The following is a 22,298-nucleotide window of genomic DNA, read 5'->3' on the forward strand; positions in this document are numbered from 1 at the left end:
GTGTGATGCCCAGGAGGTACCCCTGGGGCCTTGCCCCACCTTGAGTCCACACTGTCTTTTGTCTACATATTTACAGCTCTCAGCATTCAGACTATGAGCTCCTTGATGGTGGGACCCAATGGCATCTGGTAGCTGTCTCCAGCTTCCCTGGTAAAGGAAAGGTATGGGGAACTCCAGGGTAAGGTGATGAGGTGAATCATGGGTGGAAGCCTGAAGCTGACTTGCCTGTGATATGGTTAAAGTGAAGAGAGGAGGGGACAGAGTGAGCTGGCAGAGTAGTGTTGGCACTAGAGTTTCTCTATAGGATGGTGTTGGGCAGGTGAGCTCCTTGGAAGGAGCTCCGGCCTAATTTAGAGCTGTACTTGTACAGCCCTTCACGGCATCCCCCATCCATGTCACAGACTTGATAGGCACCAGCGGAGGTTAGAGGGCTTAAAGCCCCTCTATGACCCCCCTGGTAGCACCACAGGATGGAGGGCTCACAAAAGTCAGGAAGGATGACATACTTGGATTTGGTTGGATTTGGTTCAACAGACAAGCAGGAACCGGTGAGGGTTCTACTAAAGTTGTGATAGGCCTGTTCTGGTCCTCGTCTATGAATTCCCAGTGCTACTGGCTCCTTGGGGGCACTTAGACCCACAGAAGAGGAAACCCCTGGCCTCCCCAAGGTTAGGCTCAGCCTTACTCAGGCTCTGCCTTACCGCTCCAGGGTCCATTCATATGCTCACCTTTCCCATATCCCACTCCATCAGCCCTGCTCCTCACAAACAACTCCTCTGAGGAGTCAAGGGCCTCCTGCTAGATTTCAGGGAGTCTCTGAGAGCCAAGCTCATCTTCTGCACTTCAGTTACCACACGATGCTTAGCCTCACACAGAGAACGTGGTCATGAATGCTCAGGAGGTCACTAATATCTGCCTGTACCTTAGAACATGCACATTTCAGAAAATCCTACATTCTTCCAAATGTGGGGAGATTTTAGACACTGGCTGACCGCTAGGCAGCTATTTGAGGAAAAGAGCCCTCTTATACCCCTTGCACCATGTCCTTCAGGACACAGGCCCTCTGGTGCCTCAGTGGAGTTGGGCATGGATGAGCCACCGAGGCAGTGGTCCCACCACAGGAAACCCAGGCCCCTCACCCCCCAAGCTGCCATGGGTGGGGACCTGGGCATAGCTCTCTCCATGAGAGGGCAAGATCCACCTTCCTCCCAGGGGCTGTCCCCCTCCTTGCTCACCTTCTGTCCTTCTGCCAGCTTACCTGCCATCTCGATCCCAGTCGTATACCTCCACCTTGATGGTCCTGTAAGGCAAAGGGCCCATAGTGGGATGGACTTGACCCAGCACCTGCGTAGCCTGAGAATGGGGCCACCTGCGTGGCCTTCTCACGCTCCTGGGCCAAAAGGGGATGGAGTAACACCCACCAGGCTCTGAGGGCCCTCGGTGAAGAGGCAGCAGCCCAGGAGACAAACGAACTATCTTGAAGCCTTTAAAGGTCTTAGGGACAGGGGCAGCTCCAAAGCTGCATTGGGACTTCCCTGAATTTCAGGGAAGATGTAGAAAGGCAGCCTCAGACTTCAGTTCACCCCACCTTCTCTTGGCCACCCCAGATGGGGCACAGATCCCAGCATGAAGCCATACTGCAGTTTATCAGGGGTGGGGCCGTTAGAGTGTGAGTGTGGTGCTCCGTAGATCCAAGGCCTAAGCAGGGTGGGCTCTCCTGGTGGGACCCTGGGGTTCGAGGAGTCTGAGTGGTGGGGAGCTACCCAGCATGTCAGGGATGGACCCAGGGGTCCTGACTCAGGATGGCCTGCTGAGCTTTTCCATGCCAGACTGGCTCCTGAGTGAGGGTGTAATTATCTTCACATTTTAGCCTGTCTGCTTTAATTAGTTTATTTTGACTCCTGAGCTTGGGGCTGGGCTTTGGGAGCCCATTTTATTTTTAGCCTGTTTCTATGGCAACAGGCTAGCAGACCAGAGGCAGAGGAGGGAGGTGGAGGTTGCAGGTTAACCCTTGGTACCAGCAGTCCTCCGGGGATGCCCAGGGATGGGGCAGATGCCAGGGTCCCTCTGCAGTGTCAGGGTCTGGAGAGGTGGAAGGGGCATGGGGGAGCTGGGTCTCCAGCCTTCAGTTCTAAATGGGGGACACAGAGGCGGCTGCCCAGGCCTGCGTTCTATGAATATCTCATCATTTGGCCCATGGCCGCGGCCCATCTCCTCAAGTCTGCAGGGAGTCGGCCTTGGAGTTCCAGAACCCCCAGAAGGAGGCGCTGTCTCCCTTCAGATGAGCCTCCATGGGGCATGGGGGTCGGATGCAGATTCTCCTGCATCAGGGTAGAAACTGTTCAGGAAATGAAGGGATGCCCAGTACGTTGTGCAGCAACTGGATTTTTGTTACCAAAATGTAAAATGGGGCAGGCATAGAAGCCCACCATTTAGAGAAATCCTTTAAATTTTTGTGAAAAACAAAAAACTATGTCTCTCTGAGGAGAATTATTATGAAAAGAAAAATAAAATCTAGGCCTCTGAAGGTAGGCTGGTGATATGGAAAGAGTAGAAAGTGTCTGGGGTGTGGACTTGGATGCTGGGCCCTTTGCACTGGGACCTGGAGATGTCGCTTAACCTCTCTGAGCCACAAAATCATTTTAAAGTAGGGATAATAACAGCCCTACAGAATAGCTGGTAAAACTGCCTGGCATGCGTTGGATCTCTATAAAAATGCCTCCTGGGCTTCCCTGATGGTGCAGTGGTTGGAAATCCATCTGCCAGTGCAGGGGACACGGGTTCGATCCCTGGTCCGGGAAGATCCCACATGCCGCAGAGCAACTAAGCCCGTGTGCCACAACTGCTGAGCCTGCTCTCTAGAGCCCGTGAGCCACAACTACTGAAGCCCACGTGCCTAGAGCTCATGCTCTGCAACAAGAGAAGCCACCACAATGACAAGCCCGTGCACCGCAAGGGAGACACAACACAGTCAAAAAGAAATTAAAACCAAAAAAAGCTTCCTCCCCACTTTAGCATTTGGGCCACATCTGGGATAGTTTTGTTTGTTGTTTTGTCTTTTTTTGTTTTTTAAAATAAATTTATTTATTTTATTATTTTATTTTATTTATTTATTGTTTCTGGCTGCATTGGGTCTTCATTGCTGCGCGTGTGCTTTTCTCTGGTTGTGGCGGGCGGGGGCTACTCTTCGTTGCGGTTCGCGGGCTTCTCATTGCAGTGGCTTCTCTTGTTGCGGAGCACGGGCTCTAGGCACGTGGGCTTCAGTAGGTGTGGCACGTGGGCACACCACAACAACGGACTACCAACACCAGTCCCTCAGGTGACTAGATCAGTGACAGCCAACATGCTCAGAGGCTATAGGAGGACCCCAGTCATAGCCAACGGACTTGAATACCCAAAAAAATCACTGGGGAGAATTTTTTTTAAATCTCACTGCCAGAAGGCGTGATTTAATTGGTCTGGATAGGGCTCAGGCACAGGTAGTTTTTAAAAGTCCCCTGGCTGATTCTAATGTGCTTCCAGAGCCACTAACCTCTCTAGATGAAATTACTGGTTTTCAAACTTGGTTACACATCGGATCCCCCGGGGAGCATTAGCAATCCTGATGCTGATGCCTCACCCCAGAGACTCAGAATCAATTGGTCTGGGGGTGCAGCCTGTGCAGGGGAATTGTTAAAAGCTCCTCAGGGGGGCTTCCCTGGTGGCGCAGTAGTTGAGAATCTGCCTGCCAATGCAGGGGACACGGGTTGGAGCACTGGTCTGGGAAGATCCCACATGCCGTGGAGCAGCTGGGCCCGTGAGCCACAACTACTTAGCCTGCGCGTCTGGAGCCTGTGCTCCGCAACAAGAGAGGCCGCGACAGTGAGAGGCCCATGCACCGCGATGAAGAGTGGCACCCCCGCCTCGCCGCAACTAGAGAAAGCCCTCGCACAGAAATGAAGACCCAGCACAGCCTAAATAAATAAATGAATAAATTTTAAAAAAAGAAAAAAAAGCTCCCCAGGGGATTTGAACTTGCAGCTGAGGTTGAGACCACTGAGTATGAGATTCCTGTGCCAACTCACCCCAGTAGCAATCACAGCCAAGGCTCCAGGGATGGCTGCAGGGAGTCAGATTAGCTCGGAGACCGAAATCTCCAGAACTGGGGAAGAAGGAGGTGCCCAGAGGCAGGGGAAGGCAGTGGTAGAAGCCAGACACAGCTGGTCAGTAGCAGCACCAGGCCTCTTGGCAGGGAGCCAGTGTCCTGTGGGTCTCTGAACGCGTGGGGCAGGAGTGACAGAGCGGGGTGTGTGAGCCTCAGCAGGCCAGCAAGGATGGCAAAGGCTCCAGGCTTGCCCCCCAGCACACCAAGCAGCTCTGTCCATAGCCTCCTCTGAGCCAGAGCTGCAGGTCTGCTCCTGATGAGCCTCTCCCTCTCCCAGGCAGGAAAAACAGAAAAAGGTATGTTTCCCTGACGCTTACAAGTCCCGAGGGCTGACAGGCCTTGAGGGGTTCGCCCTAAACTAACTGAGTCAGTCCATTACTCTGAGAAGCTGCTGGGAGGAAAAGAGCATCAAGCCTCACAGGCCCAGGCAGTGAGGCTTGATGGCAGAGGTGCTGTGCAACCCCAGCTGTACTGCACTGACTGTGGCTCCTGTGTCTGAGTTCAGCTTGTGCATGTGTGAACCAGGGATAAGACACTCCTAACTGAGGCCACAATATTGGGCCCAGCCCCTCCCGGTGCTCAGTGTGTGGTGGGGTTCAAAGGAGAAGCAACTGGTTCAATCCAGGGGGCCGAAGTTTGGGTGATGTGACAGCCCCCCAGCTCCTGGGAACCCTCTCCCCTCTCCAGGTGAAGACCCAGTACCCTTAACACCCTTTTAAAACCTACTTATTCACCATGAAGGTGTGAGTGAGTGATAGCAGCCCGACCCAGAGGAATTTGGTTTAACAGGGACAAATCCTCAAGTCGCAGAATATTCAAGGACAGAGCAGGGGGACATCAGGGAAGGCAGGAGAAGTGCTTTCATCACCCTTCACCCCACTTCACCCCACTGGAGGGCTAGACTAATTCTGACTTCCTCTGACTCAGGTTCTGCTCAGCTGGGTCGCTTGGGTTTGGTCTTGTGTGGACTGGAAACACAGCAAAGGCAGGGGGACCCCAAACCAGGGGAACCCCAAATTAGAGGGCCAGCCCAGAAGTGACTTCTGGAGAAGGGACATGCACCTTCTCCTTGCCGTGGCAAGTGACATAATCTGTGGTCCTCCGTTTCCCCATCTGTGAAATGGGCATGTCACTAGTAGCCACCTTCTAGGGTTATTGTGAAATTTAAACTCACAAAATAAGATACTGTATTTAAACCAATTAGGACACAATTTGGCCCATGTCCTAAAGACTCAGTAAAGCTTAATAAGATTAACTCGTTTCCACCCCCATCATTCCAAGAAAATGGCCCTTTCTCAGCAGATCCCTGGTTCTCACCCCCTGGCCCTCTTTTTCACAATAGTAAGTTGATATTTCTGTTTGAACTCTCTTCTCTCAGCTCCCTGACTATGGCTGCCCTCCCCCTGGTCCCTTCTTATCTCTCTGACATCCCCCTACTCCTGACCTCTGCCAGCCCCCGTCCTGGGGACTCCCAGACCTCTATTCTCCTCTCCCCTGGGAAGAACACCACTGTACCTGTCCCACAGCCACACACTCTGGCTCCCTGTCACACTTCCCGTTTCCACTAGTGGTACCGTCGTCTCTCATCCTCCAAACTCCAAACCCTAATAATCTCTACATCTCTTTCACCCCCATATCCAGGCAGCTGTCAAGGCCTTTTGAGTCTTCCTTCTACCTCCTATCTTGAAGCAGACCTGCTCAAGCCCCTGAGCAAACTCTCCTAGAGCTATCCTCCAAGTGTCCCACCCCACTCACCCCACGCCTTGACCATTCATCAGCAGAGCGCTGGAGTTTAAGAACACAGATCCTAGAGCCAGCCTGCTTGGGTCCAGATTCTGATGCTACTGGCAGTAAGACCCTGGGTGAGTTACTTAACCTCTCTGGGCCTCAGTTTCCTTACCTACGAAATGTGGATAGTATTTGTACCTTTTTCAGAAGAGGTACTAATTGTTGGGAGGATTAAATTAGTTTACATACATCAATTACCTCAGAAGTGCCACAGGAGCCTTTGCTGTTATTATTATGAACCATGTCTCCCACCTTGGCCTGGGAGCAACCTCAGAAGGAGACTTGGGTCTGAGAGCTCACTGTGTCCACAGCACCCAACACGGTGTCTGGTGCCTGGCTGGCCTGGAAGACAGGGCTGCTGGATTAAACCCAATGTGTACTGTGAGGCTTCAAGAGGTGCCTCGGAAGCAGAGGAAAGCGGCCTTGTTTTCCTGAACAAGGCCTACCCTCTCCTGCCCTACGGGGGCCTCCCAAATGCCTGCACCTCCTGAGTGGCTGTTGGGTATGTGGGTGACCCTAGGGCTCAGCAGGGGGCAGGTCTGCTCACTCACCAGGCCAGTGTGACACACCTGACACCTCCATTAGCACCACTGTCAGTCACATCACAGTTAATCTGTCCCTGGCTTTGGAGGACGGCCCAAGCTGCTCAGCCATCCTGGAGGGAAACCAGTCCAGGGCTCAGCCTGGGAGGGGGATGGGAGCCCACCTGGGCTTTCCGCAAAGCCTGCACCTTCCCCCCACACCCGCAACTCCTCCAATGGCTGATCGGAGAGCCCAGGCCTCTGAGCTGGGCTGCCCTCCTTACAAGGCTGGATTCTGAGGCCCTAGGAGGCCTTCCCTGGGATGTGGGTTGTGGGGGGTCAGCTGGACACCCCCCGAAACCTCTAGGCAGTGCGGTCCGAAATCTCAATTCCTTCCACCCCTATGAGACTGGAGCTGCCATGTTCTCCCATCCCTCAACCTTGAATTTCCCCTCCCTTCCTCTCTATCCCAAACATTTTTCCTACATCCCTTGTCCCCAGGAACTGACGCCGCCCCCGCAACCTTCCACCCTGCCCTGAGCCTCCTTTAGACACTATTACTTCAACCCCTCCCATTCCCCACCACTCCAAAAGCCCCAGGACCTGGCTAGACACGGAACAGGGGTTTGTTTGGCTGAAATGCCTATTTTTGTTTCCAGTCTCATTTTGCACAACTATTTAGCTGTCTAAAATATACGTGTGCACATCTGAGCTCCCTGTAAGCCCCCTGAAGATAGAAATGCTGCTACATTCCCTTGAATGCCACACAGCTGGAGGCGCAGTGCTGAGCACATCGTAGGTGCTCAATGACCACCTATGGAACAGGCTGTGGCTTTTCTGTCCCAGCCGAGAGGCAGGAAAAGAAGCCACTTCATCTCCTGGATCAGCAGCCTAATAGGGAGGGAAACAGGGGTGCCTGGAGGCCATCCGTCTGCTCATTCCTGTCCCCCTCACCCCACCGCACGTACCCTGTCAGTAGCCACTGTGAACAGAGTGCCAGGGAGCCCATGCCAATGCCACCAGCCAGGATGCCCTGAGGTATCTGTTCTGACACCTTAGGGCTCCTGTCGGAGTGGCCAGCAGAGGCCCAGCTTCCTCAGGGCTGCCTGGACAGCCCTGCCCGAGAAGCCCCTTCCAGCTTGCCCACCTGCTATAGCAACCACCAGGAAACCAGGCTGGGTTCTTGTGACTTAACACCGACCAATACCGTGTTACAGCTCCCATCCTACATGTCCCCTCTCCCCCCTGCACTTGCCACAATTTGTAATTATATGTTTCTTTGTGCAATTATTGGATTAATGTCTGCCTCCCCCACTAGCATGTAAACTCCAAGAGGTTGGGTGAAGGGTGAAGACTGTGTGTTTTGTTTCCTCCTGACTTCCCAGCATCTAGTACAGTGCCTGTCACATGGTAGGGAATCAATAAACGTTTGTGGATGAAATGCTGAACAGTATTTTATGTATACCAGAGCCTTAGCATGTAGGTTGTGAGCTTCAAAGCAGCCCTACAAGGTAGGTGGATGTTTAGGTACCCAGTTTACAGATAAGGAAACTGAGGCTCAGACAGGTCAAAGTTTGCCCAGGTTGAGAGTGCTTTTTTCGTCACGGAGCCAGGATTGGAAACTAGGTATCTGTATCTATACTCAACAATCTACACTCAAACAATGATGAGGTGTATTATGAGTAGGCTTTGTAGCGTCAAAAAATTCCATGAGCTGTTTGCACTGCATCCCTCACCCCCATTTATGGCAACTCATCTGGCAGCGCATATCCTGGGATCCTGACTCCCCAGAGTCTCTCAGCCAGGAGTTGGGGCTGCTGGGGACCAAGTCACCTCTACGTGCATCTAGAGCCGCCATCTGGCCCTCACCTGCCCCTCACTGGGCACAGTGAAAAGACCAGCTACTGAGCTCCAGGCAGGGCTCCCAATACCCACCAGGGCTTCTCTGAAATCCTTGGTACCTCCCATCCCCCCAACCTGGGAGGGCTTCCACCAATGGGAACGTCAGACTGGGAGGAAAAGAGGCGGGGTGTGGTGAGGGAAGGGCAGGGAGCCAGAGGGATTCCCAGTTCCACCCTGTACAGGGCCACCAGCACGCAGCTCCAGAAGGCTCTGCTCGTTCGTACTGATGGGATGGCCCTCATCAACATGACTGTGCCCCCCGCACCTGTGCTTGGGGACAGGGGACATTTTCTCATCTCACCGATCATAGTCCCCGTTGCAGAGGGCTCTCACAGGAATGGAGAAAGTTTGCCAGACTGGGTTTAGGGTGTTCTTCATGACCTCAGTCTTGTGGCAGATGGTGAACCTGGCAAAGAAGAGAGGGAAGTCTGTCAGTCCTGACTCCAAGGGAGGCAGAATTCAGATCACCAGAGGGGCTGGCTTGTTAATCTCTGCAGTTGCCAGACAGCAGAAACAATGGCTTCGTGAGGTGATGAGCTGCCTGTCACTAGCAGCATCCAGGTAGAAGCTAGACAGCCATTCCTTTTTTCTTTATCTTTGTATAAACTTCAGTTTATTTTATTTTTTTTAACATTTTTATTGGAGTATAATTGCTTTACAATGGTGTGTTAGTTTCTGCTGTATAACAAAGTGAATCAGCTATACATATACATATATCTCCATATCCCCTCCCTCTTGCATCTCCCTCCCACCCTCCCTATCCCACCCCTCTAGGTGGTCACAAAGCACTGAGCTCATCTCCCTGTGCTATGCAGCTGCTTCCCACTAGCTATCTATTTTACATTTGGTAGTGTATATATGTCCATGCCACTCTCTCACTTCTTCCCAGCTTACCCTTCCCCCTACCCGTGTCCTCAAGTCCATTCTCTACATCTGCGTCTTTATTCCTAGACAGCCATTTCTTGATAACACTACAAAAAGGATTCCTGCACCAGGTAGGAGTGTCAGAAGATGTGGTTCTGGTCCCTGTTCTCTGTGTGACCTTGAGCAAGGCTGTCCCCCTCTCGGCCTCTATTTCCTCACCTGTAAACCCAGGGAGTTGGCCACTATTAGACTTTCTTCATCTGAGATCCATGGAAGGATCTGGGGACGGGCTTTAGGGGTCTGTGAACCCTTGAAATCGTCAGTGGAACTGGGTGCCTGAGTTTCATGTGTTCCCCTGTCTAAAGGACTCTCTCCCAAATTTCCATGTTAACGGCTCACCTCCTCACTTCCTTCAGGTTTCGCTCAACTGTCATCTCTTTGACATGAGCACCTGCCCTGAGAAACATTATCTAAAATTTATAGCCCCCTGGTCCCCTGACTCTGAAATATCCTAGTCCCTTTCCATACTGCTTTTTCCATCCCATCTGTCACCATTTGACATTTGACATGGTCTATCTTTCTCCTTATTTCTTTCATAGTCTGTCACTAAAATGTAAGCTCCATAAGGGCAAGGGTTTGTCTTCCTTGTTCACTGGTATATCTCTAGTGCCCAGAATAGCACCTGGCACTTAGTAAGGTGTTCATGTAATATTTTTTTCAGAATGAACTAATGAATAAATGTATTTCTCAGAGGAGAGTTTCCATAGCTCTCACTGGCATTTCAAGCCAGAAATTAAAGCCCCTGGCTTAGATGATCTCTAAGACCCTTTCAGCTCTTGTAGTCTGAATCCATGAGCTTGCTTTGCAAACTAAAAGTGCAGAATTGGCTTAATCCCAGCTGGGCCCCAATCCAGTGCCCCTGCCCACTCCCCATGCCATGCCTGACTGGCCCCGCCATGGAAGCCTGCCCTGCCACGTGGAGGGGCAGCCAGAAGCTAGAGTGGAGCTCAGGGCAGGGGCTGTCCCCATGAGATTTCCCAGCATCCACCCCAGCTACCTCTTGGCTTGGAAAGGTCACCCAGGAAGGTGCCTGGGCCCCGCCCATACCCACACATTGCCATTTCTTCTCTGGCAATTTTCAAGTCAAAATGTCATTCCTGTCACCATGGCTCAGCGTTTCTCTTCTGTGCTCCTTCTCGCCCACCCACTGGAGTATGAGGTACATGTGGGAGACCTCCCCACACACTCCAGAGCTGGTGATGGGGACAGGAATGGGGACGGGGAAAGGAGGGGCCACAGCTGCCCATGGCTGGGGCAGTAGGTTGGGCAGGAAGAGGAGCCTGGACTGGGGGAGGAGGCAGGAGCAGCAACCGGTGGTGAAGGGAGGGAGGTTCGCACCCTGCAGAAGCCCTAACTTCCCACCTGCAACAGTCGCACAGACCTGCTGTGGACCCTCCCCGTCTCCCCACCTCTTTGGAACCACTGCCTTCTCTAGCTCCTCTTGCTTGCCAGCCAAACTGCCTGACCAAGTCTTCTAAGCTATTAGCCTCATTTCCTCCCTAGGTCTTTCTTCCTGAGCCCTGTGTGGTCTGTTTTCTGCTTCAGACTCTTGCCTGAAACCACTTTCTTTAAACTCCCCCAACCGCCCCCCCTTTGCCATCACTAAATCCACAGGCCCCTCGATCCCCTGATGTACTTGCCAAGGGGGACAAGGCCCTAGTGTGGAAATGGTCCCTGCAGTCATCTCCCAGCTCAACTCAATTCATTTCAACACACACTCGGGACGTGGCCGTGGGGTGAGGGTGTGAACCAACGGGGTCAGACAGATGTGGGCTCCGGTCCCAGGACCACTACCTCCAGCTGTGCAGCCCTGGGCAAGTGACTGAGCTTCCCAAAGAACTGTAACTAACGCTGCCAGACTCTGTTCTAATAACCCGAATTAACTCATTTAATCCTCACGGCTTCCCTGGGAGGGAGGTGTTATGATTCTCCCCATCACACACACCAAGAAACTGAAACGCAGAGGGTAGGGCCCCACTGTCCAGAATGGTAGCCACTAGCCTCACGTGGCTATTTACATTTAAATTAACTAAAATGAAATGAAATAAAAAATTCAGTTCCTCTGTCGCACTAGCCCCTTTCAAGGGCTCAGCAGCTATACGTGGCTGATGGCGACCATAAGGGACAGTGAGATACAGAACATCTCCACCATCACATAAAGTTCCATTCGGTTAGACACTTGCCTAAAATTACAGAGTTAATGATTGGCAGCGACTGGCCGAACCCAGCTCTCCATCACCACATTCTTGCTCCCAGACCAGTGATTATGATTGAAGAAGACAAGGTATGTGCAGTGCCAGGAGCACGGGTGCTCCGTGGATGCTTCCTGCCCTTTTCCCCGCTGGCGTGGCAGACGTGACATTTCACTCCCTGTGGTCCCTCTGGATCGGTTTCTCCAGCTGCCCTTGGTGTTCCCTCACCCCAGACAGATCCAGCCCATGCTTCAAGTGAAACTCGTCCCCAAATAAACCCCCATCGCCTGCCCCATCTGACCAGCTCCTTTGCCATTTTCAACAGTCTGGGTTCCCTGCAGCTCGTCTGCCAGGGAGGGGGCGGTGGGCGGTCCCCACCCAAGCTCCGCAGAGCCAGGTCTTGCCCTGCCCTTTTGCCCATGTCCTCCCCTCCCTGCCTCCTCCCCTGCATTTCCACAGCTCGCCTGGCGCAGCACCTCCCACCTGTTCACCGCGTCAGTCACGAGTCTCTCCCTCTCCCCCGCCCCCTCCCCACCCAACCTACACACCGCTCTGCTAGAATAATCATTGGCAAACACTCTGCAACATGTCCATCTCCTGTTCCACAACCCAAATCCCTCCCTCCTGCTGGCCAGTCAGCCCTCGCCGCTGAGACAAGCCCTGGGGCGGCCCCTGCCCTCCTTTCTGGAGGGGACTTGCATGGACATTTCCATGGGCACCAGAACATTACTCAGACCTTTTCCTCCCTCCCTCAAATCAAGCCAAAGTCAACAAGAATTATTTAAAGAAATCCTGCTAAGAGTCCTATGGTGAGACAAAGGATCCTTTTGTTATGCAAATTATCGTACCTAATTTCCCTTGATTTGTACGCTCATTTAAAAATCAGTTTTCCCTTCGACCGAAACGTACCTCCTCCCTGCTGCTGCCCTGCCCCCCAACACACACACACACACACACACACACACACACACACGCGCGCGCGCGCGCACACGCACACACACGCACACACCCAGAATTTCAGATTCTAGGGGACTTAGCGAGGCCTCCCTGCCCTCTGTTCAGGGTACACTTGCTTTGCACACACTGTTTCTCTAGCCTGTTATTCTTCCCTGCTCCTCCCCCCACCCCCAAACCCCAAACCCCGTGGACCCATTTTTTCCCTCTCCTTCAAAACCTTCCTAGTTCCCTTCTCCAGCAGCGTTTCTCTAATTAACCTCCCTGGCCCCATCGCTTCCTCATTCTGCAGAATCCCAGCTAAGCAGCTGCAGCCTTCCAGAGCTGTGGTGCTTAGAGACCATGGAGACCACCTAATCTAACCAGATCATTTTACTGATGAGAAAACAGGCCCAGAGAGGGGGCATACTTGTCTAGGGTCACAGAGCGGGTTGGAAAAGAGGACTTACGTCCCAAGACCCTCAACCTAGAATCTGTCCCTCTATGTACATCACTGACCTCCTACATTGCCCAACGAGTTGTCTTTCCATTATATTGTGGGTGGCTTCCAGATTAGGGAGAGGAGAGAAGGAAATGGAGGCTTCAAAGATGGGAGGGATTTTGAATGAAGCCTGGGGCCAAGGGGGGAAAGGGGTCCAGATTTGCCATGCTGAGTAGGAAGTAGTGGGGGGAATATGTGTAGTGGGGTGTTAGGAAGGCTGTGCGTGAGCAAGGACAAGGCTTAGAGATGTGGACTGATGCATGTGGAAGACAGAATAGACTATCAGAGGGGCCCCTCATTCCTGCCCTAGCCCTGTTTTTGCCCGCTCCCTCCATCTCTGACATGCCCAGCGCCAGCCATTTAGTAATGACCCTCAGAATGGCACTGTGGGCTTGCAGTCTGCCCCTTATCCCCCACCAGCCCCATCTGTGTGGCCAGGGTACTACCTTGGAGCCCCTGACTTCCACCCAGAGCCCCTGCCCTCTCTAGAGCAGGGGCCTGAGGGCAGCAGCAGGAGGAGATGGCCCAAGCCACCCCCACCCGGCAAGTCACCACGGTCCATCCCTCCCCCCAAAGCCCATGCCCCCAGAAGTGGGGGTGAAGCGTTGCCGGAGAACTCACGTTCCATCCTCATTGCTTCTGTAGAACACCAAGAAGGGGTCAGACTTCCCAAAGAAATCCTTCTTGTCCAGCTTGTTGGCACAGAACTGCATTGTGGCGACATCCTGGTGGGAAGGAGGGAGAAGAGGGGCGTGAGGCACAGAAGGCTGGAGGGCGGCCCCGTCCCTACGGGGACACAGCCCCAGGGCCTGGGGATTCTGGGCCCCAAGCCAGTTAGAAAGGACAGCAGCTCACACTGCCCCGCACCACGTGCCAGGCCCTGAGCTAACACTTCGGAGGGTCTCATTTCATCTTCAAACAACCCCATCCGGCAGGTCTGGCGGAGCAGCCGGACAGTGAAGCAGGTGGATTCTGGAGCCGGCTGCCCCAGTTTGAATCCTGGCTCTACCACTTTGTAGCTGTGTGACCAGGCAAGGGAGGTAACCTCTCAGAGCCTCAGTTTCCCCTCTGTAACATGGGGCTGATTGCAGTACACACTTCAAAGGGCTGTGGTGAGGGCTGAATGAGATCAAGTGTGCGAAGTCTGGAGCAGAGTGCAGGCATGTCACCCACTTGGTCAAGGTTCATGCACAAGGCATCATCGCTATTGTACTGAGTGGCTCAGAGAGAGGTGCAATGACAAGCCACTCTGAGCTTGGTCACCTAACCCCAAGCCCTAACCCCAAGCCCTCGCTGGCCACATCGCCTCATTCCCTTACATGACTGTATGGTTCCTAGAGGACATTCAAGTTTAAGTATCACTTTCACATGCAATGACTCACAAGAGGCTCATCTAACTCTGAGGTAGCTATAGCTGGACCATGACCCCCCCATTTTACAGCTGAGGAGCCTAAAGCTCAGAGCAGGGAGCAAGTCCTACAAGTTTATCAAACAGAGCCCTGGGTTTCTGACTCCCCTGACTAGTTCACGGCTTTGGCTGACCCAGACCTAACACTCAACCCAAGAGCATAAGGAAGGTACCAGGCCTAGTGAGAATCGTTTGACCTCTCCTCTCACACGGGTCCTAGCCCCTCAGCTCGCTGCAGCCAGCAGGGCACTGGGCAGAGATGCCCCTGTGTCCTCCTCTTTGCCCATCCCCGTGTGGTCTCTTCAACCTGAGAGCTCTGCATCCCGACAAATCAGCTGCCAATTGGCCAGAGCTCAAGGCTCTGTCAATAGTCCCTGTAGCCTGGCCTGGCCCTTGAGGGAAGCAAGGCAGGAAGCAAGCCACCCAGCTCTCTCACGCTGCCCGCTTCCTCTCAGTGGCGAAGAGGGTCTCTGGAGATCAGTGTCCTACAGCCCAGTGAGGACCAAAATGGTGGCAGGGATGAAGATGCAACCTCTCACAGCTTGAAGGACATGGTCAAAGGTTGGGGCAGTGGGTACGATATAATGGTTAAGAATATGGTCTCTGGAGCCAGGCTGCCTGCTTCCGTTCCATCCCCTTACTAGCTGTGTGACCTAGGGCAAGTTACTCACCCTCTCTGTGCTCAGTTTCCTCATCTGTAAAATGGGAGTACAGGCAAGGCCTACCTCATAGGCTTGTGAGAATGAGATGAGTTAATTGAGTACAGCGCTGAGAACAGTATATTGCACACACTAAGTACTGTGTGTGTACAAGTTATGATGATTTGGATATTTCTCCTCTCCCCCCGCCCACTGTGTGTGGTCTCTGTCCCTGCCCCACTCCCACCTCTACCACCTCATATGCCTTCCCTCAAGGACATCTGACAACAGCAAACAGAGCATCCCTCCATTCACTTGCTCATTCATTCATTCAACAAACATGTATTAGATACCATCTGTGTGGGCCTGTCACTGAACTCAGTGCTTTACAGCCTTATCGTATTTAGCCCTCAGAATAATCCTTTGTTGCTTTTTACAAATGAGGACGCTGGGGGTTGGAGGAGCTAGGTAACCTGCCCAAGATCACCAGCTGGCAACTGGTGGAGCAGAAATTCAACATGTATGAACTCAACATGATTTCAAAGTCATGCCTCTTCCAGCACAGAGCACACTATAGTTCATGAGACCCGCTTCCCTGTATCTTTAGAGTCGCTGATTTCTTCTGACTCGGGTCAGGGCTGGATTCGAGTTAGCCTGGGCTGAGAGGGTCTCCTGAAGGGAGGCCCTGAGGGGCAGTGCTGGGACACAGTGGCCAGCACACGGAGGCGCCCAGGTAATGATGGCTTTTATCATGTCCCTCAGCATCACCCACCTGAGAGGGACAAGGAGGCCGGGTTGGGGGCTTCCAAGGCCTAGAAGCCCCAGGAATCTGAGAGCCTCCTGAGAAATCTAGGACTTCAGACCTGGAATAGAGAATGGCTGACTTACCGAGCACTTACTCGATGCCAGGTGCTGTGTTAAGCCTTCTCTTTACATACATTATTTCACTGAATCCTCATTATAACAGTATGAAGTAACTCCTCTAGTCTCCCAGTTTACAGATGAGGAAACTGAGGCTTTTAGAGGTCGTCCAAGATCACACAGTGGTGGTAACAAAGGCAGTCAGACTTCAGGGCTTTCCCTCACACCCTCCCAGAAAGATCTCTAGCCTTCTAAGTCCATCCCCAGCAGTCACTATCTTTCCCCAGGAGAAAGTTCCAATCCCATCCCATGCTGGATGGAGGGAGCACTTTAAATGCCTCCCTGGGGAGTTCCATCCCAAGGCCTAGAAAGAGGAGGAAGCCTAGGACCTGGTAGGCTCCTCCCGGCACTGGCTATATAATTTGTGGGACCCAGTAGAAAGGGAAAATGTGAGGTCCTTTGTTCAAAGAGTATTAAGAGATTTCAAGACTGTAAAAGCAGAGCATGAAACCAAGAGCAGGTCCTGTGTGACTGAACAGATCACATGCCCATAAAGTGGGCCCTGGCTCCTCCCCATGGATGGAACCATCAGCGGCATCAGAAAACAGACCAGACTTTGCTGAGTAGGAGCCCCAGCAAGGAATGCAAAGCTCTGAGTCCTTCAAGCCCTCTGAGCCTGTTTCCTCATCTATAAAGTGATGCACTAGACAGGATGATCACCACTGTCCTTTTCAGCTGGGCAGTTTAGGTTTTGGTGCTGATGCCACAGGGAGCATACTGGGAAAGGGGCGGCATCTGGGGAAGGCTGGTGCTCAGGGGACAGTCTGGGAATCCAGGATCCCTCCAGCCTCCCCAGGCATAACTTGGTGGTTATCACAGTGACCTCTCCCACATCTGGAGGTCACCTGTGTGACACCTTCACCTGAATGAATACAGGCAAGCTGCACATGACACCTATACTGGTTGACTACGAAATACACACATATATTTGAAACAACCAAAAGAGATGCCACAAAATCCAGAGGCAAAGCTCTTATTTTTCCTTTCTAGGAGAACCCCTGTGGGCCCTGCAAGATCAGGGAGGGGAGTAGGAATATCAGAAAAATATTAATGCAGAACTTAATAGACCCTAACTTCCAGGACTATTTAGTGCTCCACTGGGAGGGCCATGGTCCCAGCACAGCACCTGACACAGAGAACAGTACAAAGGAGCCACAGACACCTGGCTGGAACCCCAGCTCTGCCATCTACTAGCTGAGCAGCCTGGGGCAAGAAATTTAACCTAAGTCTTGGTATTCTCCTCTGGAAAAATGGAGTAATAATGCCCCCTGTGAGACTGTTGGGAAGACCAAGGGAGATGATATATGTTAAGTACCAGTCCACAGTGCCCAGCATAGAACAGCTAAAAGAATAGAAGCCAACACTCGCCAAGTGCCATCTACTCCTGGGCTGACCCATATGGAATTGCCAATGTTCAACTCGTGTATATCTACGATAACTACAATCGTTATTCCCATTTTAAAGCTGAGGATACTGAAGCACAGAGAAGTTAATACCCTTTCCTGAAGCTACAAAGCTTAGTAAGAGGAGAAGCTTGGATTGAAACAAGACAGTCTGGCTCCATAGATTAATAACTGAGATTCCAAATGATGACCCCGAATCATCAAGGTAAGTTTAATTATGTTTTGTAGCCTCAGTTTGAGAAGTCAGAAAAGTGTGAAATCCATTTTAGAAAAGTCTCCTCTATGCAAGCTAGCTAAAAAAAAAAAAAGACTGACTATGAAATTCATCTAACTGGAAACATCCACCAGTGAGCCACATGTCATTCCCCCATCCCACCCCCATGGCAAATATGTATGAGGCATTGCTGGGAGCTTATTTTGTTGTTCAACCAGATCTGCCTTCCCTATCGCCACCCAGACCCAGAAACATTTGCCAAAAGCCCATCATGATAAACTATATGGGGCCATTGTCAAATCCGTGGGCATAAGACAGAACTTCAGAGAGCTTTCTAGGCTATAACCAAGGCAAGCTTCCTCCCTAATGGGTGTGTGGCCCATGGAGAGCCCGTGAGACAAGGAGCATGGAGCTGCTTGGGGACTTGCTTTTGAAGGTGCCTCTGGGTTATGTTAATAGTCCTATGTACTATGCTTCAACTGTTCCCCTTAAATAAGGGTTAATGAATGAATCAACCCTTGATATACATGTGACCCCAGGAAGAGGCTAGGGAAGCGGCAATAAAATGCACTGGGCCAGCAGGATTAGGGAGCAGCAAATTCTGGCTGAGGGTCAGAGGTCTTGCTGTTTGACATTCTCAGCCTGAGAGTGGGGCTCTCTGAACACATGATATGCCTTTCCCAAACCAGAAGCATCTCTGGAATCAACTGCAGAGATGATAAAACAGCTCCCGCAATATATAATTTTCTGCAATTTCTGCCTTTTCACCCTATCTTTTAAAAAAACATATTAAGTTCTTCTAAAACAGCAGGATTGCCTCAATTTGCATCTTTCTGCATGTTAATCAGGCTGCTTGGGAGACCACAGCAAACAGCCTTTCTCTCTGGGATGGTGGCCTGGCCCACTCTAGCATGTTATGCCTCCCCGACCCAGGAGGTCAGCAAGTGGGCTGAAGGCTGGGAGAGGGTAGCAACACCCCGGGGGCGGGGTGGAGAATGGAAGGCTGCTCTGGCTTGGATCTTGCTGGCAGCCCCCAGGATCTGAGCAAGGATAAGGCAAGTGCAAAATTTAAGGGACTCCAAAAATCTCAATAATCAAAGATTTTAATGAGATTTTTTTTTTTAAAGATTCTTTTGATGTGGACCATTTTTAAAGTCTTTATTGAATTTGTTACAATATTGCCTCTGTTTTATGTTTTGGTGTTTTGGCCGCGAGCCATGTGGGATCTTAGCTCCCCCACCAGGGATCGAACTCGCACCCCCTGCATTAGAAGGTGAAGTCTCAAACACTGGACTGCCAGGGAAGTCCCTAATGCGACATTTTTAAAAATCAAAATCAATGCAAAAATCCATGATACATAAAATATCAAAAATCTGAATAGCGCCATTTTACAGATGAAGAAACTGAGGCACAGAGAGGTCAAGTAACCTGCCGAGGGTCACATAGCTCGTAAGCAATGGCATTTGGTCTGGATCCAGAGCCCAAGTTCTTAACCACTTTGCCCTACTGCTCACACGCTGTACCCTAAGAAGCACTTTTAAATAGACGGTGGAACCATGGTGACATTTACTGTCTTCTCTTTAATATTTGCGGCATTTTCCAAATTTCCTGGAATTAGTACATTGCCTTTTTTAGTCTGAAAAAAGAAGACATTGATTAAAAAGAAAAAACCTATATGGGAAAAGGATCCAAAAAAGAATGGATATATATATATATATGTATCACTGAATCACTTTGTCGTACACTTGAAACTAACACAATATTGTAAATCAACTATACCCCAATATAAAATAAAAATTAAATTAAAAAATAAAAAGAATCATTAGCCACAACTCTGAAATTTAGCATTCCTGTAGGGAGAAACACAACTCAGAGCTGGGGGTGATTCTGTGACCAGTGACCTTCAGAAGGGCTTCTGCATTCATAGTGGGGCCCCCTGCCTGGGGTGTAGGCATTCAGGGATAGAAGCAAAGACTCCAGAGGCTAGAGTTTATTCTAATGCAGATGGTGAGTATTAAAGTTGGTCTAGGAGGCTAGGCCTGTGGCTACACATTGACGGGAATAATCACCTTGAGGTCAAGCTGGTTTTTCTCTCCTGTCTTAATGACTGACTTCTCAAGCAATCCAATCAGTTGTGTAACTGTTGATTTGGTCATTCAGAGGCTGAATACTCCAGATTGACCGTTTTTCCTCCTGCTCATTGAGCCTGTGTGTCTGGCATACTAACCAAAATCCATCAACTAAAGTTCAAAGAAAAATGGAACAATTCAGCTATGAGGATGTTCACTGCAGTAATAATTATACTGTTTCCTTTAAGAGAATAGCTTTAATAAATTATGGCCCATCCATAAACAGAAAAATGATATACAGCTATTAAAAATGTCTTCCAAGAATATCTAGTGACATGGGAAAATAAATCTGGTTGCCATATTCTACTAATTATAAGAAAAAACTATATATTTGTACACCCAGAAAAAAAGCCTTGGAGGAAATGCATCAAAATGCCAACAGTTATAAAGCAGAAACTAACACACCATTGTAAAGCAATTATACCCCAATAAAGATGTTAAAAAAAAAAATGCCAACAGTGATTATCTCTTGTTGTTTCTATTCTTTGTATTTTCCAACTGTCTGTTATTGAAACAGAAACATGTTATATGAAACATGTTATTTTTCTAGCATCAGGAAAAGTGTTTTTGTTTTGTTTTCTTTCATTCTGTTTTTTTTTTAACCAGAAAGATAATTTCTAAGACCAAAACATTACAAATTAACTTTTTTAAAAGGTGATGTCTGAATCCTGATCATTTATCATGAAGGACACTTACACTTGTGCTGGCCACACACACATTTTTACCAAACATCAACCTGCATATTCTGACACTCAGAAAACCTTCACCACTACCCCTCACTTCACCTTACCTCTTTCTTCCTACCTTTCTCCCTCCGTCCCAGGACTCTTCCTGAGCCTCCCATATAGAGACACTGGGCTCTCTCTGAAGTTTGTCTTTAGAACAATGAGAGTTCTGACTTTAACAGGATTCAAAGCTAAGCTCCCCGGCCACAAGGTCCCACACAACCTGGCCTCCACACTCACCCACACCCTTGCCTCTCTGATGTCACCCATCACTCTTTTCCTGCTCCTGGGCCTTTGCAAGAGCTAATCTCTTTGCCTGGATCCATCTCCCCCCAGGTAGCTGCAAGGGCTCACTGCCTCACCTGTATGTATTTTGGAATAGTGTATAGTATATCCATGAATTTTCCTTCAGGACACTAAAGAGTGCTATAAAATATTTGTTATAAAAAAGAGGCAGGGGGGCTTCCCTGGTGGCACAGTCCTTAAGAATCCTCCTGCTAGTGCTGGGGACACGGGTTCGTGCCCCGGTCCGGGAAGATCCCACGTGCTGCGGAGCGGCTAGGCCCGTGAGCCACAACTACTGAGCCTGCGCGTCTGGAGCCTGCGCTCCGCAACGGGAGAGGCCGCGACAGTGAGAGGCCCGCGCACCGCGATGAAGAGTGGCCCCCGCTTGCCGCAACTGGAGAAAGCCCTTGCACAGAAACAAAGACCCAACACAGGCAAAAATAAATAAATAAATATATTTATTTATTTATTTTTTTAAAAAAGAGGCAGGGTTGAGGACCACTGCTGTGCTGTGATTGCTGGTTGGCAATTTCTGTCTCTCTCTCTCTCATACTAAACTGGAAACTCCGGGAGGGCATGAACTGAGCCAAAGCATATCTGATGAAATGAAATGAATGAATACACGAGCAGGCTGGTGATACCTAAAAGGGGCGGGGGAGGGGCAGCTGCAGTGTGAAGCTTTGACTCCCTTGGCTTGTGAGAGGTGAGCCACACTTTTGCCAGTGTGTACAGGGACCTGACTGGGAGGCAGTGAGAATGTGCATCTGGCCAGGATCGCCTGGCTCCAGAGCAAGGCTGATCTGGGTGGCTGGCAGCCTTAAGGGCAGCTAAGGGTCTGGGGAGGGGAAGGCAAGGAGCTATCTGCTCCCTGCACCCGCAACACCCCACTGCCTCTCTCCAGAAGCCCAGCCACTCACCATGCCTGCTAAAGGCTACTGGCCTGACAAAGACCACAAAGCCCACAGCTGTTCCATGTACCATGAAGACTCGGGACTTCCCTGGGTGAGGGAAAGACTCCCTGAACCAAGGCTTGGGCTAGAATCCTACAACTTTAGGCAGGTCACTTCAACTTCTCTGCATCTGTGCACGGGGTTACTCACACCTACCCAGCCCTGAGCCCCATGGTGACAATCAAATAGACTGTTAACATGAGAGTCTTGGTCAACTGTGAGGACTATGCAAATACTGCTCAGTATTACACGGAAAAATCATTGTTTTACTGATGAGTATAATGAACTCTTGGGTCATTCAGAGCCCCTTCAGGAGATTAACTTGTCGTTGTCAACATCAAGTATCACTGAATAATATTTTGGATCAAATTCGGATCGTTGGAACTTTCTTGGTATTTAAATTCCAGATGAGAAGGGCTTTTCTATAACCCATCAAAGCACGCTGGTGACCCGCTGGAGTCTACTCTAATCTTTTGCTGGTCCCTGCCAGCCCACACCATCCCCATGGATGAAGGGAGGGTTTGTCTGCTTTGGCAGAATATATCCATTTGAGCAGGAAGCCCTGCTCTGGTGAAAAGCCGTCTCTCAGACTCCACCCTCTTCCTTTGATCCTCCTACTGAATGCTGGAACGACAGAAGCAAAGCCATTCAGATGTGATTATTTTAATTCAGCCAGATGCTGGGAATTAGTCTCTTTTCCTTGCAAGTATTCTAGGGAA

At 50.6% G+C, this 22,298-nt stretch overlaps 1 protein-coding gene across 1 annotated transcript in view; it reads right to left on the reverse strand.

The window, feature by feature from the left end:
* CPNE5 (copine 5) overlaps positions 1–22,298 on the reverse strand; it is a 90,689-nt gene that overhangs the window by 18,247 nt on the left and 50,144 nt on the right. The window contains exons 9-11 of the mRNA XM_007467275.1: positions 13,528–13,631; positions 8,657–8,761; positions 1,257–1,300 (exon numbers count right to left, since the gene is read on the reverse strand). Of these exons, the coding sequence (XP_007467337.1) occupies positions 1,257–1,300; positions 8,657–8,761; positions 13,528–13,631 (253 nt within the window). The remainder of the gene's footprint in view (positions 1–1,256; positions 1,301–8,656; positions 8,762–13,527; positions 13,632–22,298) is intronic.

This window comes from Lipotes vexillifer, unplaced genomic scaffold (assembly GCF_000442215.2).
Source record: "Lipotes vexillifer unplaced genomic scaffold, Lipotes_vexillifer_v1.1 scaffold528, whole genome shotgun sequence".
NCBI lineage: Eukaryota > Metazoa > Chordata > Mammalia > Artiodactyla > Lipotidae > Lipotes > Lipotes vexillifer.